This window comes from Sander vitreus, chromosome 2, assembly GCF_031162955.1.
Source record: "Sander vitreus isolate 19-12246 chromosome 2, sanVit1, whole genome shotgun sequence".
Lineage (NCBI taxonomy): Eukaryota > Metazoa > Chordata > Actinopteri > Perciformes > Percidae > Sander > Sander vitreus.
In genome coordinates this window covers 9,990,196-10,008,504 of record NC_135856.1, presented here as the reverse complement: position 1 = coordinate 10,008,504, position 18,309 = coordinate 9,990,196, and the positions used below count along the sequence as shown (strand labels likewise).

The window sequence follows — 18,309 nt, the reverse complement described above, 5'->3', positions numbered from 1 at the left end:
GTGAAAAACCACACTATGTTTTCATACGTAATGGCCAAATGAAACATTTAGGCTTCATGTACTGTACTTCAGTAAGGGTCTTTTAACAGCATATGTTTTCAGTAGCATCTGGTGAAGGAGCATTTAAGGTTAGCTTTCCTTTAGTTTATTTGCACAGCGATGAAACCCAGACGCAAAGTGATTAAAAAAAAAAACTGTGACAAATGAAATATGCTGATTGAGAACAGAAAGCAGAGGTGTAAACTGCTAATTTGTGTATGTGTGACAGAAAGCCCTGTGTATCTCATAAAAAAAGCATCTAACCTCAAAACAAAAGATAAAACAACAAAAATGACACCTACAATAGCACAAAACATTAAGATGGCGTCTTTATGTTCATCTTAATAACATCAATAAACAGTAAGATGAGACAGCATAACGGAAAAATCTATGGAACACAGCACGAAGAAAAGCAGTCGTTTCAACAATGTATGGAGACACACTGTGATCAGACCTGCTGTAGTTTATGTTGGCAGTCATCCAAACTGCCATTTCATATTGTTTTTCTCAGGAAAGTTTCAAAAATGATCAGGTAAACTGACTGATAGCATCTTTGAGTGCAGCGTTGCTTGCTGTTGTAGAGTAAATCTAGGAGGCAACGCGAAAGCGGTCGCCTCATGTCAGCTGAGATGGTCCTCTTACTGTGATGGTTTGCAACTCGTAGGCTGGGCGTCCAGGGGCAATGCCAATGCCAACCCGACGTCCCCCCCTCCTGCCGCTGCATTGTGGGTGTTCTGTAAAGTCCTGTGGTTAAAGCTTAGTGAGAAAGGAAACATGTTTCCATCTGTCAAACCTCAAAATGATCTATCGGCTTACAGCTGTTTCTCATACATCTGTTAAAAAAAGAGAGCGAGGGCAGACCAGGGAAAAGGTGGTTACATACATGCATGTGCATATGTGTGTGTCTTGGCACATGTATAAACAGAGAGAAGGGGGGTGGGGTATCCAAATCTCTGTCATTGCCAGGAAATGAGCCTGTGAGAAAAAGCTTTTCCTTAAGGAAAACAAGCAAATCAAGTCTGTAACATTTACATATAAAAGCACCTTTACATAGCTGAGAGGCCAAAGGTCAAAAGGCAGGAAATAGAGAGACGTTTTGTATGTGTTTGAGTGTGTATGCATAGAACTCAAGAGTGATGCTGTTGATGTGTCTGTGTATACATGTATGTTGCGTATACATACCTTGTGTGTGTGTTTGTGCGTGCGTTGCATGCAGATGTTTCACCTTATGTTTGAGTTGTATTAAGCCTTTTGGGTTAACTTTCAAGTCCTCATATGCAAACTGCACGTCAGGATGAAGTCTACGAGGTGTGTGTATGCTTTAATGGTGGGTTTTAATGGTGCTTTTACATAGCTGAGTCCACATTCTTTCATTCAATGTTCTTTGGGATGAAGCTAATTGAACACAGAAGAGAAGGCGGGTTCACAATAAAAAGAATGATTTAGGTGGTATGTACAGACTTTCAGGAATGACCAATAGCACAGCAGGACTATTTAAATGTTTTTTTCCTGCAACCATCTGGAATAAACAAATATTCCGTCTGCTGCACAACAACAAAGATTTTAACCCATTCCTGAAGTTGCGCATCAGCTTAATTTGTACATGGGAATCAAAATTATTATTATCAGTTATATTGGTAAATATTGATTGATATCGTTATATGTTACAAATTCTGTCATATAATATGTTAGTCTACCTTTTCCAAAGCTTGATAGGATGTCATTATTGAACCCACACTGTCAGACAGCCGTACCAGTCCTGTCTGGTTTATGACATGTTCTGTCATAAATTAATCACTGACTGCAGCATTACTCCTCATAATTCTCATAATTATTTGTGTAATATACAGACAAAAAAAGGCATTGCTAATAATCTCCAATGTGTTGATACTACATTATGAAGTAATAAATCGGGAACTAGCAAATAAATAATGTGACAGCTGCAGTGAGGCATGGTTAGATCAAGCTGGACAAAGAGGCGAAATGAAAGGTAAAATAAGCCTCTGGGTTATCTTTTAATTCAGCCCTATCCTGATTTATAGGCCTAAGAATTAAATACACAGTGTGTGTGGCATGACCGCTCAAGGCCTTTCTCACGTGGCCTTATTTGTGTTTTATTGATCTGGAATTTTACTGATCAAGTCAGGTAATTTAAACAAATCAAGGTTTTGCTTTGAAATCTAAACTAAGCAGATAAGTCCTCACTTCGGCAACATACAGTACCAGTCAAAGGTTTGGAAACACTTCCCCAGTTACTTAAATGAGAAAATGTGTCCGAACTTTTGACTGGTACTGTATTTCTTATTTGGCTCTTTTAGCAGCCCACTGTAACTCAATTGGAGAGGCTGTGGAGTAAAAGCCTGAATGGAGCTTATGTGCAGGATACGCCCTGACCCCTTCTCACAATGGCAGCCACGTCTCTTTTTGGAACGACGGGGCAGGGGGGGTAGGAGGACAAGAGTCAAGGGACGAGGACAGAAAGCAGGATGAAAGAAGGAGGAGGGCAGAGGAGAAAAGCAAAGAGGAAAAGGCAGATGGGAAAATAGAGAAGAGGAGAAAGGGAGCAGGAGGGGAGGGACTGTGCTCTGCTATCCTTGTGGGTGTAAATATTTGCTGTTCTGCTTGTCAGAGTAGCATTTACCGGGACGGGTTGACTCCCGGTCCTTTAGTGGAATACTGATGAGGCCATGGGCACTGGCAAACAGGGAGGGACTGTGTGTGTGTGTGTGTGTGTGTGTGTGTGTGTGTGTGTGTGTGTGTGTGTGTGTGTGTGTGTGTGTGTGTGTGTGTGTGTGTGTGTGTGTGTGTGTGTGTGTGTCTGTCTGTCCATATATTTTGCGTGCATGTAGAGTTCAGATGTGTTACCAACAGATGGATGGGTCAGCCTCAGTGTGAGACTGGAGCAAGGGAAAGGAAAAGGCCACAGAGAGGTATTTGGCTCTTTTAGCAGCCCACTGTAACTCAATTGGAGAGGCTGTGGAGTAAAAGCCTGAATGGAGCTTATGTGCAGGATACGCCCTGACCCCTTCTCACAATGGCAGCCACGTCTCTTTTTGGAACGACGGGGCAGGGGGGGTAGGAGGACAAGAGTCAAGGGACGAGGACAGAAAGCAGGATGAAAGAAGGAGGAGGGCAGAGGAGAAAAGCAAAGAGGAAAAGGCAGATGGGAAAATAGAGAAGAGGAGAAAGGGAGCAGGAGGGGAGGGACTGTGCTCTGCTATCCTTGTGGGTGTAAATATTTGCTGTTCTGCTTGTCAGAGTAGCATTTACCGGGACGGGTTGACTCCCGGTCCTTTAGTGGAATACTGATGAGGCCATGGGCACTGGCAAACAGGGAGGGACTGTGTGTGTGTGTGTGTGTGTGTGTGTGTGTGTGTGTGTGTGTGTGTGTGTGTGTGTGTGTGTGTGCGCGCACGCACGCAAAAGAAAAAGAATAAAGGTGAATTCAAGCAGAAGAAGCAGAAGAGACGAGGGTTGAGAAATCTGGGCGTGAAGGAGTCAGGACGTGTACAGAGAGCAGCTGTGGAGTGTTCCCCAGCAGTGCCCACCCTGGCCCCTTTTTCGTTTTTCCAGAAGTCACTCGGGCTGGCTGCCCCGAGGGCTGGCCCTCTGCCACATATGAAGCAAAACACAAACAAATAACAGACTAGTCAGAGGGGCGAGACCTTCATTTGGCTTCAGCTGACTGGATTTGACCCAGTTCAACTTTGTTTCCGAAAACTTGTAATGTGTTCAGTGGGATTGTCTGTGTGTTCAGAACTCTGACTAATCTGAATCTGCTGCCAATACAGCCCATGACTTCTGTAATTTTCTGTAGCTAGCAGAACGCTGCGGTCTCGACTGTCACATGTCTTCTTTAACCATCATTTCCACTTCAGAATCAGAGCACATGTTGAAGCAATAAGTAAAGCAATAATTAGCAGAGAAGAAGCTTTAATAAACTGTTCACTAGTCTGTTACTTATCTTTGATCTACTGCAATAGTCATGTACAAGCATAAAAATAATAAATGCGTGGGCATAGTAACCAATAAGCAATGCTTAATTGGTATTATCAGCATGTCGACACATGTCTTTGACCAATTGGTTTTCTGTTAAAAGTCATTTAATTAATGTCAACCATGTCACACAATCACAGAGCACATTGACTCTCCACTAATCTTCACTGCGAGCATGCATTAGCATTCAGCCACATTAGCATGTCCAAGGCTGGTTCCTTCCAGACGTTATCCAGATTAATCTAGATATTCGCCTTCCCTTACACTGTTGGCGCTGAAAAGCGGCACAGCGGGTAGGTCAGCACGTATCAGGTTTGCTAATGGATCCTCGCTCTCTCTCTCTGTGTTCTGCCAGGTACTTCCCCATGGGCCACCCAGTGTCGGTGCATCTCTACTTCCAGTCGGACCAGTTCCAGGGCTACCTGGTCAAGCACCACGCCACCAATCTGGCAACTAGCAAGCTGGAGACCATGGAGACCTGGGTGGCACCCAAGAAGAACTTTAAGCTAGCCACCCCTCCCAGCAGCACATTCAGCAGGTTGCAGTTCGCAGAGGTGAGTCATTATATTAGCCCGCGTGGTTTAGCATTTCTTTTTAATTTACATTGATCGGCATGGGTCACAAAATGATCAGTCAGCCATTGTCAGTGTCAGGAAATGAGTTCCATTGAAACCCTAAGTACTACATAGTAAGATTAAATAAGGTAAAACTTTATTGTCAGTTTACACAGACATTTTCCTTTCATCACATGCTCCAATAATCAATCAATCAATTTGTATTTGTCACATGAAATCGTACGAGGTGCACAATTTATCATGAAGCAGAATGTGGCCATCAGATCGGCACATAGAAAAACAGTCACTTGGATGGCACTGGGACTCCAGGATTTTCCGAGTTTTGGCGAAAGTACACCACAGCTCCCGACATCCTGCTTTTAAATCGACGGAGGCCAATCAGCTCACTGTCCGACGCCTGCACACTGGCTAGCAGGATGCCCAGCAGAGAAGTTGCAATCAGTGTTCAATTACTCCACGCTTGTCTGGTGCCTCCTCTGATGTAAAGATGGAAATGAACGGAGAGATTGTCTGTGCTTGTCGAGTTAGTTGGGATCATAGCCATTGGTCGTAGCTGATAGCCACTTTCACCTTTTCCTCTGTGTTTACTCTGATGTTTACATTTGAAAAACTTTGACTTGGATACTGGTGAGTTGATATCCTGATGAGCGAGGACGCAGAGTTGGTCTTGCTAGCTGGAGCTCATCTTTTCCAACTTTTCCACAGTGTTTATTCTGATTAGCTGGCTAGCTAGCCCAGGCTAGCAAAGTCGGCAGGAGACTGGCAAGTTGATTTCCCCATCCTGATCCGGGACTCATAGCCACATGCCATCACCGTCCAACGTCAACCACATAAAGCACAACTAATGTTTGTAAAATAGACAAGTCTGTGAACATTTTGCGGAGCTGACGGAGAGGCGACTGGATAAGTCCATGCCCTCTAAATTAGATCTGGAATGGAAAGAATGACACAGAAATCTGCATAAAAACATCTGTGAGGTCACCCTACAGTAGTGCTGCACGATATTTTGTTTCATCGTCTACATCGCGATGTGCGCATGCGCGATAGTCACATCGCAGGACGTTGCGATGTTGACGCTACATCTTCTTTGCTGCTTGATAAAAAAAGTAAACTTTCACCGTTCTCCTTTTCCATGATTGTTACCGGCCGACCCTTCCCCTTTAAGACAGGTGGTCATGTGACGTAACGTTAGTCTGACGGGAGGGGGGGTTGTTATGGGAAGTGAGGCTCTCCCGTGTGTAGAAAAGTATCGTAATCGGCAGCTGCCGTTGACACAGTGATGCACGTGCTTTTCCATGGGTAGTGAAGCTACAGTAGTCAGTGTTTTATGTTCGCTGCAAAGACAAACTAAATCACCTGATTAATGCAACGTTATCACGACATATCCCGGCCATTTTTCACCGCAGAAAGCTGCTACCAGCCAGGCTAAAGCTAACATAGTTAGCCTAAAGAAACAAGGCGTCTGTCCCAACTAACGTTATGGTTCGGAGCTGCGACGCTGGAAACGTAACACTAATCTACAACAGCAGTCTGTTTCTGATATAACGTCATTTACACTGATCTAAGTGCACTTGGATACACAGTTTGTTGCAAGAGTGTGACATGCAGGCTCTGCATGCACAGCAAACCAACAATCATGATCAATTTTAATCAATTTATCAAACAACCAAAGCAGGCCCCGCTAGTCGACCACAACCTGACATTTAGAGGAAGCAACATGCATGCATTATTAATATCATTCACTTTAGCCTGGATTGATATTATATGAATACAATGGTGTCATGTCAGTCAACCAGTGTATTTCTTCCTAATTTCCCTCTCCAAAATCACTTCAGAAGAGTAGTCACAGCGCTTACTTGCTTTGGTTTTTGTAAAGCATTAAAGTTCAACAAAGACTGGTTCACATAAGAAAATTTACTTTTTCATTTTTATTTTCTTTGTAGATGCACTCCTACAAAATCACCCCAGTAGTTGAGAATGATTTAGTATTTCTAAATAGGGCTATTTATGTCCTCTTGTAAAAATGAGTCTTTTTTTCATATCGCAATATATATCGCAGGGAAAAAAAAATCGCAATGTAAGTTTTTTCCAATATCGGGCAGGCCTACCCTACAGCAATCATCACAAACACATGATTGAAACACACAGCTCTTCAGGATATAATTAGAGGTGAGACATACAGCTCCTTGCTATGGTGGCTTTATATTCATTGCAATGGCAACCTTTTCAAGACTCAAAGCAGCATCGCCTATCCCCACACAATTAAACTGGTGCCTGTAATGGCCTTGTAAAATGTAAATTGATTGAATTCATCCAAGTTTATAGGGATGAGCGCTTCATGTGCTGCTTATTTGTTGTTTCCTAATAGAATGTCTTCTCACCTTCACACTGGAATGCTTTCCTTGATTGTCTTGTTATGTTAATCTGTGTTTCTGTTTACCACAACGCCTGTTTAGGATACAGCAGCTCGGCTGTGATGTGACAACCACAGAGTGTCTTTTTAAAAAGGCCAAAATTAACCGAGTGAATGTAAATTGACCTTATTCTCTGGTTTATCGTGCACAGCTTTGTAGGAAGCAGAAATGTCAACAAACTTGAATGAATTTGTTTGTGCCCGCGGACCACAGTCGTACACCTGGACACACCTTGACCCTGTTTTACAGGTTCCAGCTGTCTGAATGTGAGTTCAAAAAGATCCAGACAGCCACGCGGGTCTCTCTTACTAAATGTGTGCGTCTAGCCTGTGAAACCGTGAGTGACAGAGAAGTGATGTGGGCTGTGGCTTTTATCTGGATGCTCAGCCTGAGAAAGCGTTCACTGTCTGGCACTGTGCAGTGGCTGTCAGTTAGTCAGTCTGTCCACCTGTCATTCAAAACGCGAGCAGAAAGAAACTGAATAAGACGGCACAGCGTAGCAGCAGTAACGGCGCTTTTTCTCAACTTAGCAGATATGACCCATTATACTAAAGCTATTCGCTGGAGTTTGCCAGATAAACCATACTGTACGGTTGGCTTAACAATATGTTCCCTGTCCTCCTTTCGACATAAAGGAAGACAGATATGTCTTTCTTTTCACTCCTCTACTGCCGCCTCCCAGCTGCCTTTATAGGCATGATTTAGTGTTGGACCACTTACTGCCCACACAGTTAAAATTAGTATTTCACCTCAAGTCAGACTTGACATTGAGAGGCATATTGCTCTTTTTTGGACAAATCTTTTTCAGTAGAATGACTTTGACTGATGGTTTAGTCCTTGCTCTACCACAGTGTACATACATATTGTGGTAGAGGATATACAGGGGGTGACAAAATAACAATTGTATGTATTCCAGTACAACAACCTACGGCCTCGAAAATTATGAAACAGCGGAATCAACATTTGTCTGACATAGTCTGAAAATCAATGAATGAGCTTCAAAAAGGTGTTACGGCACTTTTGTATTGGATACTGTGATTTGAAATATGGTGGACTTAGAATTTAATGTGACTGCTTCCTGTCTCATCTGCAAGGAGAAAGTTATTGTTCCGAATATAATTTCAAAGGCTATCTGTTTCCAGTCTTTATGCTACACTAAGCTAACCAGCTGCTGGCTTCATGTCTATTTTACAGAAAGCGGTATAGAATTTCCAATCTAACTCTCGGTAAATAAGCGAATAAGCACATTTCCCAAAATGTCAAATGATTTATTTAAGCCTGTTTTGATGCCTCACAGAAAATCTCCTGGTCTCTGTCTTGTGCTGTCTGTTCTCCAACCTTCCTTCCTAATTCATCGCTCCACAGTGTATCTTTATTAGCAAGCATCCAGCCGTCTTACCCATAGTCCCTCAGTAGTGTAAACGTGTCCCGGGGGAGTCTTCTGGTGCTGCTGGTGAGCACCTGTTTTTGATTACCCTCACAAAAAGTGCCACTAATAAGCCTCTGAATCAGGCCTCCAGGGGCATTGATGCCCTTTGGTTTTAAGCGGGGCCAGATGTAGACTAAGGTTGTCCATGCTGCTGCCTGATTAAATTGACCTCCTGTCTTTTTTAATGTCGGTGTGGGCGCCAGCAAGCCGGCAACGTGCAGAAAAGGTCTGCAGGGTTGCCAGGTCAGAAGAAAGAAATGGAATAGAGGTGGATTATGAAATGGGAGCATTTTATGTTTTCTATTACCGGTAAATCAGGTATAGAATTGAGCAGAGGATGAAACATGTAATATGGGTAATCAATACGAATGATGAGTTTCTCCTTCTGCTTGTCAGGTCAACAGCAGAGGATAAATTAGGGTTAAATCTGCTGAAATTAACAGTTGTTGACAGTAATTGCTGGTTATGAAGGGGAAATCTGAGTAATTGGTTCAAGTGAGTAAACAGTGTGAGTAAACAGGCCAGTAGAGAGGTGGGGGGAAAGGGGGATTGAGGTCACACTGAGGTTGCCAGATCAGCATTACTTCCACAAAAAGCATGTCCTTTTAAGTATAGCTATGAGCAAAAGAATGTCATAAGCCCCCAACTTGGTGAGCGGTCATGAGGCTTTATTGGGTATTGGTCTTAAGCCAAAGCTTATTGGGGAGAAGGAGCAAGGGACATGTTGAGTGTGGAGGTCATGGTAAGATGGAGGCTGAGGCTGTAATAGGCCAGAAGTTAATCCCTGTTTGACCCACTCTCAAACTGGAAGAAAGGATTTCTTGCTACTGGTGGCTCCATCTAGTACCTGCAGATATTCATTAAAGTTAATCACCAAGAGAGTGATACCTTAGTCACAGAAAGAATAATTACAAACGATAAACTTTGGAAATGTATTTTCTGCAAACTTTTAGCTGATGTAAATAGTAGTGTAGTGTATTTCAGTGGGCATAAGGACCTCAAGCTCTCTGCATAGAAATCCAATAAGTCAATATACAGTACTATGTATTTTATACTTTGTTTGGTAGGAATTGCCTGTGCGTACAGTTTATTCCATATGTGTGTGTTTTGGTGCAAAAAGTGAAAAGCCACTCGTCTGGCCTGAAACTGCTCAAAAAAGTGGAACTTGGACTGTCGCACCAATTGTACATTATTTATTTTGCACTTTACAGTAGTTGTTGTTTGTTGCTGAATAAACTATGGGCCAGAACTGAGTCTCGGGGGAGGGGGGGTCCCCCTCCTACAGTACCCACAGCATGTGAACATTGTCAGAATCTCCTGCTGACAACTCTAACTTTAGTCTGCCTTTTGCAGGCTCTCCCAATACTCCCTTCACTTCTTTCTGGGGCTCAGAACGAAAGTGCTGCCAATCAATTGGGGATGTAGTCTGTGCCAGTGAGTCAGTCTTGAATAAAGTGATGAGCTACAGAGGTGCCAGACAAGAGAGTTGATTAGTAATTTAAAGAGAAAAGAACCAAGGTCCAAGGGGCAGAAATGGCAGAGGTCAGTCCAATAATTGAGATGAAAGTTAGGTGTCTTTTACAGATGGCCAAGACAGACACACACACTGTCTCATTTATGCAAGTAATGTCTATTTATACTGTACATCGCAATCTCAATTCTCAAAGGATGGAATACAGAGTCAGTTCCAGTCAGCCATTGATCGTCCAGCAGGGTGAGGTTTTGTTAATCAGCTACCATTGTAATGATGAGTGCTTCCTAAAGCCGCCATCCCTCTCTCATTTCTGCCAACACCCAAGACATCTTTCTTTGTGTGTGTGTGTGTGTGTGTGTGTGTGTGTGTGTGTGTGTGTGTGTGTGTGTGTGTGTGTGTGTGTGTGTGTGTGTGTGTGTGCGCGCCCCATCTCCCCCATCAATCTCGATCGTTCTATGTGTCTCATTTTGCATACTGCACAGTTTTGCAATCTCTGCAATCCAACACACACAGATCACTTCAGTTGCAGTCTTGACCGCAATAAAGGCATTAAAGGCAATTAGCTGTACTTTTTTTGGGGGCGGCTATATTTCATTCCAATTCAAATCAAGTCTCGTATTGTTAAATCATAAGTTCAAAAGACATGACATGTCAGTTTAATCAAACTAAAAAATGTGTATGCTAAATGTTAATTATGTAAGCCTACAGGATGTAATCATCTTAAATTGGCTCAATGTTCCACTGGCAGTCCTCCAGTGTGCGGCAGGCTGGCAGCTAGTTCCATGTTCTGCAGCCAGAGGCACTGTATGTCTCATAACTCACCAGATATATATTTGACTTTGGTATTATCTGTCACATTTTTATATTCAGCCTATTTATCTCAAAATGGTCACAGAGAATGCAGCATTCTGGGTCTTTGTTGAAGCACTAAAACCTCATTTTTATGGAAGTTTTCTCCCAAGTCTCCCTTTCTTTCCATCAGAAGGCTGTGTTTGCATACAGTGTCTGTATGTACAGTGTCTTCCTGTGTTTGGGTTTCTTTTCTACTGATGTCAGGTTGTAATCTTCTCCACTGTAGTTTATGTTTAGGACAAATAATGGTGTTCATTGCCCTTCCTTCACTCTATCTCTCTGAAATGTGTTCAGAGCGTAAACAGACATGCATTTGATCTTTACCCCTAGGGGTTATGGTCCTCAGCCTGCCTCTCATGTTCCTTGTCAAAGATATACTCTGGCATACAGTACCAGCAACTGTGGACAAATAGACTGTAACATGCAGGATGAAACAATCGGGCTTGTCAGCTTCTGCATATTATAACATTATATAACGGCTGTGGGAGGGTTGGGCTGGAGTTTGCTGCTGTTTAGTGAAAAATACATGCTGAAGATTATTTCCCATGATAATTCAGTGCAGATATTGGTTGGTCTTAACAGTATGGTCAAATGGTAATGCATGCACAGCGTATGTTACTTATTTATGTTCACTGTGCACATGCAGCATCCTCTCCTTGTCTTTCTTATCACCTCATTCTGTCACTCACGCTTGTCTCCCTGTTTTCTTTCCCTCTGATTTCCTTATTCACCTTTTTTCCACTCTCAGATCGGTACTGAGTGGGATGCCAAAGAACGTATGTTCAGAAACTTTGGCGGCCTGATGGGCCCCATGGACGAGACAGTGGGCATGCAGAAGTGGAGCAAGGGTCCTAACGTCACCGTCACAGTTGTGTGGATCGACCCCACCAATGTCATCGCGGCCACCTATGACATTCTGATCGACACCAGCGCAGAGTTCACACACTACCGCCCGCCGCTCAACCAGCCTCTGCGGCCCGGTGTGTGGAGCATCCGCATCCTGCACCACTGGAGCCCTGTGGCTGAGATGCACTTCCTCATTGCCCCATTGGCCTATAACAAGCACCAGCCAATACGACAAGGTGAGAGAGAGATTCAAACAGCCATTTATTGTAGCTTCATCATAACACAAAATGACTATTGATTGTATTATTTGTACAAATAGCCTTGCCAGACTTAATGCACTGCTGTGTTGTTCCTTAACACATAATCATTCATCAAAAAAGTACTTAAGGTGTTACTCTGAATGCCAAACTCTCTGCTCCTCATGTCAGAGGGTAATATTGTTTTTACTCTCACTACATTTATCTTACAGTTATAGTTACTAGTTACCAGTATATTAAGATTTTGTATAATTCACACACATCACAAATCTCCATCTTCTTCAAGCAATTTTTGTCCTAAGATCTATAAGTTATGTTTTACAACGTGAACAAAAAGTGAAAACACAGAAATAGTGACTGCATTGGGAAAACTTTGACCTGTTTTAATACAACTGGTTTCATTCATTTTTCTAAAACAATTCCATTATTTACTTGATTTTAGGGCAATGGGCTCTATTTATTTTGTATTCCATCAAAAGTCTCCCATTTATTAATAGAACATTCTATTCTATTCATTCAATGGATTTCTAAAAGAAACAAGTTGGAAATAATCTAACCAGACTGGCGTTAACGCATTATTTTAAGAAGAGTTGCAGTGTAAAACATACTATGATCATAATGTGATTTAAAGTAGTTTAAATGAAAGTAATATTAACTCCACCTTGCATCGAAATGCTGAAGGTGAATGCACAGGTAATAATAATAATCCAATAACATAAAATATCAAAACACTATGAAAGGGGCCACTCTAGAGAATGAGTACTTTTACTTGTCATACTTTTACTTAAGTAAAAAATGTAATGCAGGACCTTTACTTGTAATGGAGTATTTGTACAGTGCAGTATTGTTACTTACATACTTCTTACTTCTACGTATCTAATTTTTCTTTCTTTTTTTAGCTAGTTAAGCACTTTGGTCAACTATCGTTGTTTTTAAACAAGCTATATAAATAAAATTGAACTGAATTGAACTGAACTAATATTTTGTCGTGCACCATAAATAGTTAACAGTTCAATCCACAACAGTCTGACAGACTCACAAACTCAGCACTATAAGCATTACAAAGGAAGTTATTGCAGAGTGGAGTTGAATACATAGTTACTTGTACTAATAATATGTTGCATGATGGACAAGCTCATTTTAGCTTTGAATCTTTACTGCAGATCAGTAGTTCAAATACAGGATGTTAGAAAATGAAATTACAGAGCTTGAATACACATAGTGTTTATGTTTGACAGACCAATATAGTGTCACAGAGTGTCTTTGCATTCACTGTGAAGTAACGATAGCTAGTTTAGGTGCTCTAAAATGTCTGCAGACTCACACAGAGCCTCGTATTTGCATTGATGCCCTTTCTAATCAAGCCTCTGGGCCTCTGCAGAGCCTGGTAGTTTGTCATCAAGTCACCCTTAATAACCCAGCGACCTGCTCATACACACTAAACAGAGTGTTAAACAACAGCGCACTTAGCCCTCCCAAAACAATGACACAATTAAATCAATCAGCCAGCATGGACAAGGGGCAAGACTGCATTGTTGCGGCCTGTAAGCAGCCAGTTTACTCTGAAATCACATGAGAGTTGAGACGCTAGCTTCGGCATAATCATGTCTTTCTCCTTTTAATAATCTCACTGAGCTGTTTTAATGATGGAGACAAATAAAGATACAGCTTTGTCTTCGACCTGAGTCTCAGCGGGGCTTTTCGGGGTCTGTTGTGCGAGTTAAATATTCATCTCTGGGTTTTCAGCTGTTTAAGTTAATTATGCCCTAGCTTCCAGACACCTGGGTAGCTCACCTGGTAGCGCAGGCACCCATATGCAGAGGCTCAGTCCTCGACGCAGTGGCTCAGGGTTCGAGTCCGACCTGCAGCCGTTTGCTGCATGTCTTCCCCCTCTCTCTCTCTCCCCCCTTTCCTGTGTACAGCTGTCCTGTCTATTAAAGGCTAAAATGCCCAAAAAATATCTTTAAAAAAAAAATTTATGCTCTTCCCATTGATGTATTGATGTGTGGAGAAATGTGCCAGGTACTAATTTAACCGTGTGTCACCATAACACATTTATTTGCATAGTGTTGTAAGATTAGTAGCATCAGATAGGGTCAGTTGCCAGTTGTTCTGGATTCACTGGTGATTTGTTTGTGATTCATTGATTCAAATGGTACAGTATGGACTTAAAAATAGAAACACTCCTACCATGAAGTAACACAATTCAGCCTCCAGCCCAAAATACCCTGAATCAACACCTCCTTAAATCAGTTTTGACTCTTTTGAAGTAAAAGTACAAAAGTATTACCAACTACGTAAATTCAGTCGAAGTATCAAAAGGGAAAGTACTCATTATGCTATATATATACTACTATATGTGATGTTGTTGGATTACTGTGTAGCAGCATTTTACTGTTGTCAAGGAAAAAAGGTTGGGAACCACTGCTGTAGACCAATATGCGGTGTTTAACATGGTTTGGTTTTTAAAAACTTAATCTCAAAAGTAACTACTAACTCTGATCATCATTAAGGTAGTGGAGTAAATATAGGACTGTTTTACTACTGTGATTGCATACTTAAAGCAAGAAATAACCCAATCTACCTCACAAATGAAAAGTTGCATTCATAAGCAATGAAATGCACCTTTATTCAGTTCAGTAGATCTAAGAATATTCCTGCTACAGCCTCACTTGGTCTGGTATGACCAGTATATAGTATATAGTGGCTAATGTTAGCAGACGGTCAATAGATATTATTGACATTATTGAGTCAGTTCACCGACTTTAGGACTCTTCTAATCTCTATGTGCTACTGTTACACTAGGTTTTAGCATTTAACAGATAAACAATTTTATCGCAAAAATAAAACATAGCAATCCTCACCAGAAATAAGTGGAATTTCAATGTTCCTATGTGCTGTTGTTTCCACGTGTGGCCACAGTGGCTGCTGTTCAGCAAAAGTGATAGTCACACTTTGTATCAGAACGTTTTAGATGTTTTCTAGCCTTGTGTTAGACTGTGTATTAAAATACCAATGGATTAGGGAGTGGTAGCGGGCTCCAGTCATATATATGGGTGTTTGGGCTACCCTTGGTTTACATTTGGATTAAGGATTGGGCCTTTAATTCAATTTCAATTCAATTTTATTTATAGTATGAAATCATAACAAGAGTTATCTCAGAGACACCAGAGACACCTAACAGATAGAGTAGGTCTAGACCACACTCTTTAATTAACACCGTAAGAAATGGCTGACATTAAAGGTGCTGTAGGTAGGATTGTGAAGATCCAGGACTTAGCCAAAACATTTGAACATCGACAACTTCTCAGTCCCTCCCCCCTTTCCACTAAAGCCCAAACGGTCTCCTAAGCCCCTCCCCCCACAAGGGAGAATGAATGCGTGTGCATGAGCAGTGATTGACACGCAGTTAGACCCCCCGGCCCTGATTGGTGCATCTGAACAGGGAGCTGTGGATTTTTGCAAATCACACTACAGGCTGTAGGTGGTGCCAGAGGAGCCAGATTTTTTTTTTTATTACCTGCTTCATGTAGTTCTACTGGAACATAGGGTCAGTTTCAGCAAATATGACAGAAAGTTAGTTTTATAAGTCTTACCTACTGCATCTTTAAGTAGGGTTAAATCATAAACATATATTTTATAATTTAAGGATACATAATTATTATATTATTAGATAGAGTTATCTACTTTTTAAGTGGAGTTTATAATCATCATGTAATAATCTCGTGAATGCCTGGCTTACTGTGGGCTGTAATGTGTGCTTTAGTCTTAGACGTTCCGCCTTTAATTTACTGCCATGTCTGGCACCAGGTTTCACTCCTACTGTACATGCAGTGCCAGTAAAACTTTATGACAAGGCCTTCCACCCGCATTGGCAGCAGCAGACTCACGCACACACACACACACACACACACACACACACACACACACACACACACACACATATACACACACAGACAGAACTCTACCCCGATGCACAACTTCATACTGTAACACTATCTGCTACCACAAAGCTAGCTGGCATGGTATGGACATCACCTTGCCTGGTGGAGCACCTTATGTCTGAATGCGTCTTTTCTGTCACCAGTACATGAAAAGCACTGATGTGTGCTCAGCCGTGCTTAGAAATGATGGCTAGCGCCCCAGTTAGAGTACCAGTGAGGAATTTACAGCTCCAGTGGAGCTCAGGGTGGAGACAGTGTTTCAAGGGGAAGTTGTGTCTATGTTTTCTGTCTTCCTGCCGGGTTTGACCGCCATGGGAAGAAAGAATGAGGGCGCGTCTAACCGTTTCCTTAAAGTCAGCATTGCAGTGGCGTGACATACCACATCAAAGAATGGAATTTAGGGAGTCCAGTCATACAAATCAATCCAAGTTAATTAGCAACCAGTCTAAGCTTTTCAACAATAATAAAGCAAATCATGTCCTCTGCTTTGATATTTTATCATTCATGTCTCCCTTTTTTCCTTCTCTCCCCTTCCTTTCCATACAATTCCCTCCCTTGACCACTTATTATCAACTTTTCACACATCATCTATCTCCTTCTCTGTTGTCTCTTTCTTCCTTCCCACGTATCTCCAGAGGATACTCTGAAGCTTCACAACGGGCCAACGAAGAACAGCTACATGGAGCAGAGTTTCCATGGCCTCAACCCGGTGCTCAACATCCCTGTCAGCCTGGGTTACGTGGAGCAGGCCAAGAGGAACGCGGCCCTGACCGGCCCAGAGCTCGAGCGTTGGTTAGACAGCCTGGTGGGCGAGTTGTGGGAGGCTGCCGACATCTGCGCCGTGGGCCCTACAGCCTGCCCTGTCATGCAGGCCTGCCCTAAGAACCCTTGGAGCTCCCTGAGCCCAGACCCCAAATCCCAGCTGGGAACCCCACGCGCAGACGGGCGCATCAGGTAGCAGCGAGGCCTCCAGCTGGACAGGAGGCCACAGCACAGGAGATTCACTGTTGATTTTTATTTATTTAAGGGGTTTGCTGCAGGTGGAGAAAGGAAAAGTGTTATTCCTCTGTCTCGGGAGAAGAGGGAAACAAAAGAAAAAGTGGATTTCCTTGGGAGGTTAGTGAGAGTGTCTGGACAGAAAACGGGGCGAATGATTTTCAGATCCTCCCACGGGGTTCCTCCTTTTCGGGGATTATGCTGGCTTTGCTATTTCAGTTTCTCAGTGTATTTATTTTTCTTCTCATGGCTGAGTTTTACTGTGATCAAACGTTGCAATTGTCGAGCATTTATTTTGCCGTTGAATGAATTATGAAGTCAGCTTTTAAAGCCCTGCGCGGGGCACAGCGGTCATGCGACACTGGTAGCAGACGAGGTTCTGCTGCAATAAGGCCTTAGCTGTAAGACATACACGAGGAGGTAGTCTGATACTGAATTAAATGTTCCTCCTTAAGTGTAAGTCCACATAAACACCATTTGATGAGATCTGAGTGTTCAGATACACCCAATCAGTCGAAAAAGATTGTTTTGATACGACTCAAATGCAGCACTATTAAAAGCAAATGTCCCGTTTATGGAAAACAAATATTTTAGAATTATTAAAGCTAATTACTTTGAAACTCTTGAGTTTCTGATAGTTCAGTGGCTCAGTTTGTAAATCAGTAGAATAAATCAGTAACAGCAGCCCAACTTCTTCTAGTTCAGTGCCTGATCAGGATGTGGAACTGTTGTAACCATCTGCTGCAGTCTCATTTCGTAAATATGGGAATAGAGAAATGCAAATACAGAGGCCTTCTCAGAATAATTAAACCTATTTGGATTATAATAGAAATTTAATGTAGAAATTTTAGTGTTCTAAATTCATAAATGCTTCATTTGTGATTGTTGTACAATAGTATTTTAAGACTCCACATATGTAGGTTTGTTTTTAATAAAAACCCAGATGTTTTTTTTTTTTACAGTAAAAGGCAGAGGGCGTCTTGGTTTTCTTACCAACCTGCCTCAAACTTGAAACACAATTATCTCAAACTGACCTTAAAATACTCATCCTCATTTTCAGTGTCATCTTTTTTACTTTCTTTCAGTCATTTCGATGACACTTTATGTAGTACATGATTATACAAGAAGTCTCAAAAGTTGTGTGAATGAGAGTGTTGAGTCCATGAGTCACTATTTATTTATAAGTTTATATTAATACTGATATTTTTAGTCAGTGACTAAATAACTGCGACGCTGCCTTGGCAGCATGATAAATATTTTTTTGTATAGAAAGCCGCCTTTATTTACAAAGGCCAACACCCCAAACTTTTACTGTACCTTTTTATGGCCCGCACCTCTGTGTTAGTCAGTGTTGTCCTGTCTGAATAGATCTTCTTGTCTTGGTTTCTTACATAGCTGTTTACCAAGTGCATCACAAGAGAAAGCCACCCTGACCTGTGAGGTCAGAGTTCAGCTACCGCTAACAACCTCACCAAACGGCGAAAAAC

The 18,309-nt window shown here is 42.0% G+C and overlaps 1 protein-coding gene across 1 annotated transcript in view; it reads left to right on the top strand.

Annotated features, from left to right (window-relative positions):
- The window catches only part of xylt1 (xylosyltransferase I), a 78,307-nt gene extending 60,347 nt beyond the window's left edge, over positions 1-17,960 (top strand). Inside the window, exons 9-11 of the mRNA XM_078276540.1 lie at positions 4,391-4,589; positions 11,528-11,861; positions 16,462-17,960. Of these exons, the coding sequence (XP_078132666.1) occupies positions 4,391-4,589; positions 11,528-11,861; positions 16,462-16,784 (856 nt within the window). The 3' untranslated portion in view covers positions 16,785-17,960. The remainder of the gene's footprint in view (positions 1-4,390; positions 4,590-11,527; positions 11,862-16,461) is intronic.
- The last annotated feature ends 349 nt before the right edge of the window (positions 17,961-18,309 follow it).